General features: G+C 43.5%; 1 protein-coding gene across 3 annotated transcripts in view; it reads right to left on the bottom strand.

Moving 5' to 3' along the window:
* cdh23 (cadherin-related 23) overlaps positions 1 to 10,970 on the bottom strand; it is a 799,974-nt gene that overhangs the window by 605,716 nt on the left and 183,288 nt on the right. For all 3 annotated transcript variants that reach the window (XM_043679154.1, XM_043679152.1, XM_043679153.1), the window contains exons 8-9: positions 5,622 to 5,816; positions 1,142 to 1,270 (exon numbers count right to left, since the gene is read on the bottom strand). In XM_043679154.1, coding sequence (XP_043535089.1) covers positions 1,142 to 1,270; positions 5,622 to 5,816 — 324 coding nt within the window. The remainder of the gene's footprint in view (positions 1 to 1,141; positions 1,271 to 5,621; positions 5,817 to 10,970) is intronic.

The following is a 10,970-nucleotide window of genomic DNA, read 5'->3' on the forward strand; positions in this document are numbered from 1 at the left end:
GTTTTAGAAGAATCGTTTGTCTTAACTGTGAGAAACTCCTGTTCTCTCTGAAACACCCATTGAGTTAACATCTAAAAGGTAAAGTTGCTACAGTCCTACCACACAAGAAAAAGAGAGAGAGAGAGAGAGAGAGAGAGAGAAGAACTACTGGTGGTGTAACCTGAGAGTCTTCATGTCATCATGCCTCAGGTGAGGGGAGAGGCTGAGATGGTGACCTTCATGGTAACCTCAGTTGGTGTGAGAATTGAACCCACACTGTTTATGTTATTCTGTTTCATAAACCAAATGTTCAGGCAACTGTGATGGGGTGGTAATGAGGGGTAGGGAGGTGAAGGGAGAGGTGAGAGTATAGCTGGAGGGTAAGGAGGTGAAGGGAGGGGTGGGGCTGGGGTGATTGTCGGAGAATATGGAAGGTGTGGTAGAGGGGTGGAAGGTAGTTGGAGGGTGAGAAGGAATGGTGGAGGGTTTGGGAACGAGAGTGGAGGGTTAGGGCTTGGTGAGGTGGCGCAGTGCGTTCAGTTGTCAAGGGGTTGGGGAGTGGAAGTGGAGGGGTGAGGGTACTGCCAGACAAGAATACTGATTGGTCCTGGGTGGTGTCAATTATCTCACATAACACATGCTATCTCTATGCTACCCTAACAATTTAATAGTTTCAGATCGATAATTCAATATTGACCTAGATTAGATCTTCAACTGCCACAGGAGGAGTTAAAATTATTCCTTTAGATTGAGGTAAGCCTATACAAGCACATGAGTCTTGTGGCACAGTGGTAATGTCCCTACCTCTGGGCCAGAAGTGGGTTGAGTTCCACCTGCCCCAGAGGTGTGTCATTACATACCAGTTATTTCCAAAACTATTGGAATAAAATAAACCCTCAATTATCCTCATGTCCAGTTCAAGATTTTACAAAAATAGGGGTCAATCTTTATCACTGAGGCCACCGTTGCATTATGAGTTACACAGGGTATAGTGGTGCTCCCACCACTGGCAGGATGCTATAATTACAGTGTGACAAATTTACAATAAGAGTTTACATTGCAAGGAGAACATGCCAGGATACTAATCGAAGTAATCCTCATCCAACATGCATTTCCAAATATCAACCACAATGGAGGAGACGTACAGAAAACTGCTACTCACAGGAGGGGAGTTCTCGTAAATGTTTGTGCTGTAAGGAAGATTTACAAATATAGGATCCATATCCTGGATATCAGTAATGGTGATTGCGAGGTTAGCCAGTGTCGAGAGAGGATGGTCTTTGTCCTGGTCCTGAAATAAAGAGAATAAATCTTCATGTAAATGAAATTATTTCCATGTGTTCTTTTGTAATCATGCAATTTATTTTGTAAACATTGATGGAAAAGAATATTGATCTGTCTAACATAATAATTTTATATCCGAACTGACCCTAATGAATTGCCCCTTGGATGCAGTGAACTATCAGGTTTGGATCACAACAGTACAGTACAAAACAGCAATGGGTTGGGCAGCCAAGTAATCATTATAGTGATGTTATTTAGGGGAGAGAATTTGCCCAGGACACATACAGAACATCCTGACCCCTCTCTGTACAGCTTTGGTCCCCAGCTTTAAGAAAGGATGTACTGGCATTGGAAGCAGTTCAAAACAGATTCATTATGCTCCTGTGGGGATAAGGGTTGACTTATTAAGAACAGCTAAATGGGTTAGGCACTGAATGATTTAAGAAAGAAACATAGATTTTGAGAGGTTAATGATATCAAGTGGTATGGAGAGAGACTGGAAGTGTGGAGATAGAAGATTAGCCATGATCAGATTGAATGGTGGGGCAGAGTTGATGGGCAGAATGGCTGGCTCCTGCTCTTAATTTCTACGTCAATATTCCTCTGTGTATTTAGATGCACAGCTAATTCAATACATCAATGACATAAGCTAGACTGCAGATGCTGGAGATTAGAGTCAAGATTAGAGTGGTGCTGGAAAAGCACAGCACGAGGAGTAGGAAAATCTTCCTGATTTTCGGATGCTGCCTGACCTACTGTGCATTTCCAGCACCACTCTAATCTTGACTCTAATTCCAATCATCAATGACATCAATCCATTCTCATTTGGTTTTTATGTTACACTAACCTAGTTACAAGTGACACATTCTTGGACGATCATAAAACAGTTATTAAGGTCGTTTTCAAGCAAACTTTGAATGTTGTTCAAGAAAAAGGCACCGGTGCGAGATGTAAACAAGTTGGCAGTATGCACAAACAGGCGTTAAAGGGTGAGCTGTGTTTCTTTGAGAGATAACACTGGTCTAGTGTGTGACGGACGGCAGCAAAATAATTCATAAGAAACCTGTAAACCTCATTTCACATGTAAGGTTAATCCTTATTGGTTGACCTGTCTTTAAATTAAAAGGTACTCATGAGGGCTTATGATAAGCAACCGATCTCAGTGAAAGTTATTGGCCATTGAACCAACACATAGCAACTGACTGAATAGTATTGAGTTTGGTCTATTTAATTTTCGCAATTTTCATTTCATGGAATTCAGTCACTGGGAATCAGTCATACCTTAGACTTGTGACTCAGGGCTTAAGACTTGAAGCTCCCTCTATTACCAGCCTATATTTCACCGAGCTCTGGGAGTAAGCCGATGTTGTGTTAGATTTTGTACGTAGCTGGGATATTTCACCCACGTGTTCAATCGCAGTTCTACACTACATTGCAAACCACAAAAACCCTGACGTAACCCTAACCCAATGTAGTCACACTCATATTTTTGCGGGCAGAACCCTTATTTGGAACAGGATTCATCACTCCCTCCCCTATCACTGCAGATCATACAGGAAAACGGTCAAGGTTAGCCACCGATGGCTCTATCACTCTCAGTCTCAGCCTTGAGCCCACAGATTGAGGCCTGAAGACCCATCCCAGAAACTAAAAAACACAAAGAATAAATCTTGACTGACATTCCAACTGCAGTGCTGAGGGAAAGTCATACTGTCACTTGTGCCACCTCTCAAATGAGATGTTAAAACTGTCCACGGATTATTCTGAACAACTAGTCACATTCTAAGGTATCTCTTGGGCAGTCTTTTATTTTTCATTCATCCATGGGATGAGGGCATCTCCGGACCAGACCAGATAAGGATGGCAGGAAGGACATTAGATTAGATTAGACTACTTTACAGTGTGGAAACAGGCCCTTCAGCCCAACAAGTCCACACCGACTCGCCGAAGCGCAAACCACCCATACCCCTACATTTACCCCTTACCTAACACTACGGAAACTTAGCATGGCCAATTCACCTGACCTGCACATCTTTGGACTGTGGGAGGAAACCGGAGCACCCGGAGGAAACCCACGCAGACACGAGGAGAACGTGCAAACTCCACACAGACAGTCGCCTGAGGCAGGAATTGAACCCGGGTCTCTGGCGCTGTCAGGCAGCAGTGCTAACCACTGTGCCACCGTGCCGCCCACGAAGTGAGACAGATGGGCTTCTCTTGACAATCCACAATGGATTCATGGTTATCAGAGACTCCTATTGCTAGATTTTTATTGAATTCAAATTCCACCATCTGCCATGGGAGATTTTGAACCCGGTTCCCAGAATATTTCCTCAGTCTCTGGGTTAATAGACTAATGATAAGACAATTGCTACCCTTGATCTTTCCACTGAAGCGTGGAAATAGATTACTGGGTGAGTATCAGATTGAATCATAGAATCTCTGCAGTTGAAAGCAGGCCGTTCAGCCCATCGAGTCTACACCAACCCATCAAAGTGCACCCCACCCACACCCACCCCTGAAACCCTACATTTCCCATGGCCCATCTATCCAGTCTTTCCATCCCTGGACACTACAGGGCAATTTCGCATGGCCAATCCATCTGATCTGCACATCTCTGGACAGTACAGGGGTTTAACATTGCCAACCCACCTGAGCTGCACACCTTTGTACTGCAGGAGGAAACTGGAGCACCCAGAGGAAACCCATGCAGACACAGGGAGAATGTGCCAACTCCACACAGACAATCACCCAAGGGGGGAATCAGTCCCAGGTGCTTAAGGCAACAGTGCTAACCACTGAGCCAACATGCCGCCTGTGGAGGGAATGAATTTAGGTGAACAGGTGAGGCCATATTATTTCTTGAACTGGGGTTGTGCAAATGGCCTGATCTTTGACAGTTGGCTGAGGCTAGAATTGAACCTGGGACCCTGGTGCTGTGAGGCAGCAGTGCTAACCACTGAGCCACTGTGCCACCATAGGAGCTTCCTGTGCAGAAATTGGCTGCCCCATTTCCTACCTTGATACTGTACTTCAAAATATTTTATTAGTTCTAAAGAGATTTCAGACACCCGGAGGTCATGAAAGGTGCTGAGTATATGCAAATTTATTTTACTCTCTGGAAGTCAGAGGACAAATTTAGCCATTGTAAATGAACGTCTCAAATGCATCGAGTCAAACAGAATATTTTGTCTCTGGTGACAGAAGTCATTAGTGACTGCTAATTAAATTTTAAGTAAATGAATAATAGATGTCACCAACTGTGGGGTTATTTGTCACTTCCTCTGATTAATACGTTCACATTGGCAAAGAGCAAAAACAAATCACCTGTCAACTCGGTCTGTTGCAAAGGCAGCAAATGCACACCCATTAAACTTAAAAAATTCTGATTAGTTTATGTAAAACTTTTCCTATTGATTTTCTTCAGATGTTGTTAGTGATTTACCATATTTGATTTCCTCACACCAGATGCTCCCTGCCTATCTCTTTTTGCACTGAATCAATAAAATACCCATCAACTATCAGGCTCATTCTATAGATGGCTCACTCTAAATCTCTGCAATTTACTAAATCGCTCACTTCTTCAGAGCCCCTTCTAAATCTTGCAACATCTTTTGTGTTTTCTAAATCTGCTGCTCCACGTCCATTTGCTCTCTAAGCCAACTATGGCTCAGTGGGGGGTCACTCTGGCTTGGAGTCAGATGGTTGTAGACCCAAGGCTTGTTCCAGGGACTGGTACATATAACCCAGGCCAAAACTGCCTGGCTTTTATAGAACCATAGAATCCCCACAGTGTGGAAAGAGGCCATTCACCACTGACCCGCCAATCAGCATTCTACCCAGACCCAGTCCTTACCATATCCATGCTACCCTGCATTTCCCATGGATAATCCACCTAGCCTTCATATCCCTGGACACTATGGACAATTCCCATGGTCAATCCACTTAACCTGCGCATTTTTGGACTGTGGGAGGAAACTGGTACACCCAGAGGAAACCCATGCAGACACAAGGAGAATGTGCAAACTTCTGCTGGAACCCAATCAGGGATTCAGCAAAGTGCAAGCTCATCTGCTTCACTCATGTCCTTTAGGGAAGGAAATCTGCTGTCCTTACCTGGTCTGGTCTACAAGGGACGCCCAGACCCAAAGCAACATGGTTCACTGTTCATTGTTCCCTGGGCAATTATAAATGGACAATAAATACAGGCTTAGACAGCAACACCCAAATTTCACGAGTGAGTAATATTAGAAAAAGCAGGAGATTAAAGTCAACCTTCCCCTGCTCCAGGGTAATGCATGTTAACAATTAAACACACTCCTATCATGCAGGACACTGAAGAACAAGCAAGTTTATACCGTTCCATTGACTTGTAGCTGATAGGCTCGGGTGGTCTCATAATCCAGTGGTCTTTGCACAGTTACAACTCCCCGGGCGCCATCAATGGAAAAGAAGCGTGATGGAGGTTGGAAGGAATAGAGCACACTGCCACCCGTGCCCTGGTCCTGGTCTGTCGCGTTCACTATGAAAATCGGGGTCCCTGTAGGGGTGTTCTGGGGGTGGGGTGGGGAGCGAGGTAAGGAAAGGTACCCAAAATTAGAAGGGTGAAATGACAAAAAACATTCAAAGAAGAATTCCATATATTCTGTCCTTTGAATTCACATTCTGATTACACTCAATTCAAAGACAAAGCATCTCAACATCACAGAGTTCCTTCCACATTCTTCTCTAGGAGTATAAGAAAATGGATATTTGAGGTCTGTTTCCTATTCAATAAGATCACAGTCAACCTTTGACCTCAACCCAGCTTCCTACACTATCTCTGTATGTCTCAATTACCACAGCATTCAACCTTATTCTTGTAAAAAGTCAATCACTGTGTATCTCCAGCTGTCTAGAACGGAGAATTTTCAAGATTCACAAACTTTTGAGTGAACATATTTCTCTTCATGTCAGTCTCAATGGTTTCACTCAGGCTTGGGGAAACACCCTCCCAGCATTTATCCTGGTGGGCCCTTGGAAAATGTCACACTTCTCAATTAGATTGCCTCTCATTCTTCCAAACTCCAGGCTAAAAAAGTCTAACTTACATGGTTTTCCTCACAGGAGAATATCCCTCACCTCAGCAATCAGTCTGGTGAACCTTCCCCCAACCTCGGGTGGGAATGTAAATGTAAGAATGTGAACACATTGGAGATGGCGCTGAAATGTTTCACAATAATTGTTCTGGGGATGAGGAGCTTCAATTGCATGGAGGAGTTGGTAAAGGGATGTAAGTTTGCTCGCTGAGCTGGAAGGTTCATTTTCAGATGTTTCGTCATCATACCAGGTGACATAATCAGTGAGGCTCTGGTGAAGCACTAGTGTTATGGCCTGCTTTCTATTTGTGTGTTTAGGTTTCCTTATGCTGGTGATGCCATTTCCTGTGTTGGTGACGTCATTTCCTGTTCTTTTTCTCAGGGGGTTATAGATGGGATCCAAATCAATGTGCTTGTTGATAGAGTTCCAGATGGAATGGAGTTGGTAAAGCTCTCCTTGGAGCACAGAATTCTGAGTGAAAGTCTGATAGAGGTGTTCAAAATCATTAATTGTCTGGAGAGAGCAGATAGGGAGAAATTGCTCTCATTTACAGAAGGACCAAAAACCAGAGGATGCCAACTTAGGATGATTGACTCAAGCAACAGCTGTATGAATTTCTTCAAAGCAGTAAGCTGTGATCTGGAACACACCGCCTGTAAAGGATGGTGAAAGTCAAGCCAGAAACTCTCAGACGCCCAGTAGATAAAAATTTGGAGGGCAAAGGCTTGGAGAACTAGGGGAAAGAACGAGCAAGTGGGATTAATTTGATAGCTCCTTCAGGGTAAAGTGGGTCTATCAAACTGTGCACACTCCAGAGATCTTGTCAAGTGGCACAATCTCAAAAGGTATTAGGTTGAATCTGCAATGGAAACATTAGCATCTTTGGGACTGGAAACTAAAATGCAAGAAATCTTATGTAAAAATCCAATCAATTTACACTGAAAAATGGTAAGGTCTAAAATAGCAGTTACCGAGTGCCAAAGGCAATGAGTGATGTTAAAGTTCAGAACAGAGAAGCCTTTAGATCTTTCAAGCAGAGATGTTGCATATTGATTTTCTGAAACCCCTTAAAGATTTCATTTTAATTACAGGAGCGTTCAGTAAATCAATTGCACATAAATCATCCAGGACTCCATCACTATTTTTTTTGCTTCATTATTTAATGGATCCTTACTATGTAACATCAGTTTTGCCACTTTGAGTGGAAGAGTTTTTCAGAACCTAATAAAAATTCAGCAATAAAAGCAGTACGTTGTGTCGGGAAGACAGAATGCAATATAATGTGTCTGTTAGCAAAGCAAAGTACAATTGGCTCACAAGTACATCAGGAACACGTACACCACAGTAATGTCCATACAACATACATTGCATACTTGGGAAATGAGCACTGCCTATATTTTGGAATATAGAATAGCTAAGACACAGAAATTACATAGTTTTATAGAATCCCTATGAAATGGAAGTAGACCATTTGGCCCATAGAGTCTACACCAACCCTATGATAGAGTATCCCTACCCTATCCTTGTAACCCTGCATTTCCCATGGCTAGCCCACCCGGCCCGCACATCCCTAAACACTTGGGCAATTTCCCATGGTGAATCCACCAAACCTGCACATCCCTGGACTGCGGAAGGAAACCGGAACACCCGGATGAAACCCACGCAACCACAAAGAGAAATGTGCAAACTCCACACAGACAGTCACCCGAAAGTGGAATCCAACCTGGGTCCCTGGCGCTGTGAGGCAGCAGTGCTAACCACTGAGGCTTCATGGCACCCCATAATTGTCCTCCAGACAATTTTATAGTTCCATGCTGCATTGATTTTTCTTCATCCTAACTATCTAGAATAGTGAGGATAAAATATTTATCCCATCTCTGTTTAATCTCCGGGTTTCCATGCTCTGGGCTCAGGTTTCTATTTTCAGTCGTGGATTTTTAACAAAGCCGGTTTGGCTTCTCTTATTGCGATGCTGTCTCTGTTCCATGGGTGACTGAACACTGATGAATACCGAAACCCCATCAGTTGCCAGCGTCTATGCAAAAATATGAGGACTCTACCCTGCAGTTGCATGCAGACAGTGCTGCAAGATAAAACTGAACGTGTGGGGATGAGCTGAAGATTAGGAGATGAAGTTTAAGAGTTTAATAGAACAGAAGGTTATTAAAAGAAATTTCTCAGATCAAGCAATCAATTTAAAAGGTCAATTGTAAGGAGAAGGGAAAGAGAGAGTGTAGAATGCAGAGTACAGAACAGAGATAAATCTCGAAATAAGAGGATCGAGGGAGTCAAGACAATATAAACAGCAGTGACAAGTGATTTATGGCAAGATTGAATTCTGCATAAAAGCAAACATGAAAGAAAAGCATAAGGAAAGACCGGGAAAAGATGGAATAGGGAAGCAAATATATTTTGGCTGTTTCTGACTAACTTACAAAAAACTAACTTACAGCACGTATTTTTTGTACTTGCTGGTGAGCGGGACATTCAACAACCAGAAATTCATTGCTTAAATTCTGAAAAAAGAATCCTTTTCTGACCCATTTCTTCACATTTAAACACCATTTAAACGTTTTACTCAATTATAAATGGGGCAATAAAGCACTTTTTCTTCAATGGTAACCCACTCAAATTAAACCATGGGCTGAGTATTCCCACTATTCTCATTGCGAATTCAAGGGAAGGGGAAAGATATTTTTCTCAAATATTTATCCGTCATTCAACATTCAACAGAAACAGAGATTTTGTTGGGGGCACTTGCTATGTAAGCATCAGCTCGATAAAGTGTAGCACTGGAAAAGCACAGCAGGTCAGGCAACATTCTGAAGGTTCCTTCTTGAAACGTCAACTCTCCTGCTTCTCGGATGCTGCCTGACCTGCAGTGCTTTTCCAGCGCCACACCTTTATCAACTCTGACTCTCCAGCATCCGCAGTCCTCAGTAGCTCCTGATTGATGGAAACATCAGCTACCATATCGCCTACATAATAGTAGCAACTGAAGATAAGATTTATTTTGATTTATTTATTGTCACATGTATTTAGTAACAAAACATAATGAAATATGTTGCGTAGTGTTGCCACTCCCTGGCACCATGTTAAAACACAAAAATAAGTGAAAACGTAGAACATAAAAGACAGGAAAATTAAGAAAAAGTTTCTACAGTGTGGAAACAGGCCCTTCAGCCCAACAAGCCCACACTGAACCTCCAAAGAGTAACCCACCCAGACCCATTTCCCTCTGGCTAATGCACCTAACACTATGGGAAATTTAGCATGGCCAATTCACCTCACCTGCACATCTTTGGGCTGTGGGAGGAAACCAGAGCAGCCAGAGGAAACCCATGCAGACACGGGGAGAATGTGCAAACTCCACACAGTTGCCCGAGGTGGGAATTGAACCTGGGTCCTGGGTGCTGTGAGGCAGCAGTGCCAACCACAGAGCCACTGTGCCGCCCCGATGGCCCTTGTTATTAAATGCTCTGTAATGGGCCTGATGGTCAGACATTAGTCCCCTTCACCATGCTGTTGCTGAAACAAACGTCTTCACTCTTCAGCTTTATTTTGCCTACATTGACACCCTTGCCACGATGAGGCCTCACTGGACCTCAGCAATGCAGATGGCACAGATGCCACCAGGTACTGCACCAGCCCAAACTGTACTCTGCTACCGCCAAGAGTCTGCTTCGGCCCACTTCGCCAAGCAGCGGGAGAGCTGCTGGCTCTGATACTGGGCCCAAACCCATTTCCATCCCCATGGATCAGTGCTGGATGCAGATGCTGCCGGGAACACAAACTCACATCTGAGTCAGTCACCGAGTTCATGCTGCTGGGCCCATTCGCTGCTATTCCGAATAGATGCCGTTGCCATGACTGGATTCTTCCCGAGGAGGTAAATAGAATAAAAGAGGAAAAAAACCCAAGAAACTATAAGAAAAGTGGGCAGAGCAGGCAAGCCCCATGCTCAGAAACCCCACTGCACTGCCATCTTACTGGATGATGTGCATCACTGACAGAGGGATCTAACTTGTTCTATTGTATGAGCCACAAAATGTTAGTATGCAGGTACAGCAAGTAAAAAGGTCGGTGAAATGCTTTCATTTATTAAGAGAGGAATTGAGCAAAAAGAGAAGGGTGTTATGCTTCAGTGACTTACAGCATTATTGAAACTACATCTCGAATTCCGTGTTTTTGATTTTGGTTTCCCTACTTCATAAAGAACCTAAATACTCTGGAAGCAGTGTAGGTTGATAGGCCGCATTGCCTTATGAGGATTGGCTGGACAGTTTGGACATATTTTCTCTGGAGATTTGAAGCCCAAGGGGCATATTGGTTGAAATGTTGAAATGAGAGATGGATAAGGAAAGGGTGTTTCTTCTTGTGGGTGAGTCCAGAAGTAGGGAGCTCTGCTTTAGCATCAGGGCTCACCTTTTCAGACAGTAATTGTCATTCCCTGGGTTGTTTGACTTTGGAGGAATCGGCCTTAGAAGGTGTTGGAGGTGGGACGGTCATTGAATATTTTTAAAGGTGGATTCTTGTTAGGCAGGAGGGTCAAAGGTTATCAAGGGTCAATGGGAGTATGAGAACACAAACAGCTCAGCTATGACCTTATTGGATGGCAGAGCAGGCTC

Source organism: Chiloscyllium plagiosum, chromosome 38 (assembly GCF_004010195.1).
Source record: "Chiloscyllium plagiosum isolate BGI_BamShark_2017 chromosome 38, ASM401019v2, whole genome shotgun sequence".
Classification (NCBI taxonomy): domain Eukaryota; kingdom Metazoa; phylum Chordata; class Chondrichthyes; order Orectolobiformes; family Hemiscylliidae; genus Chiloscyllium; species Chiloscyllium plagiosum.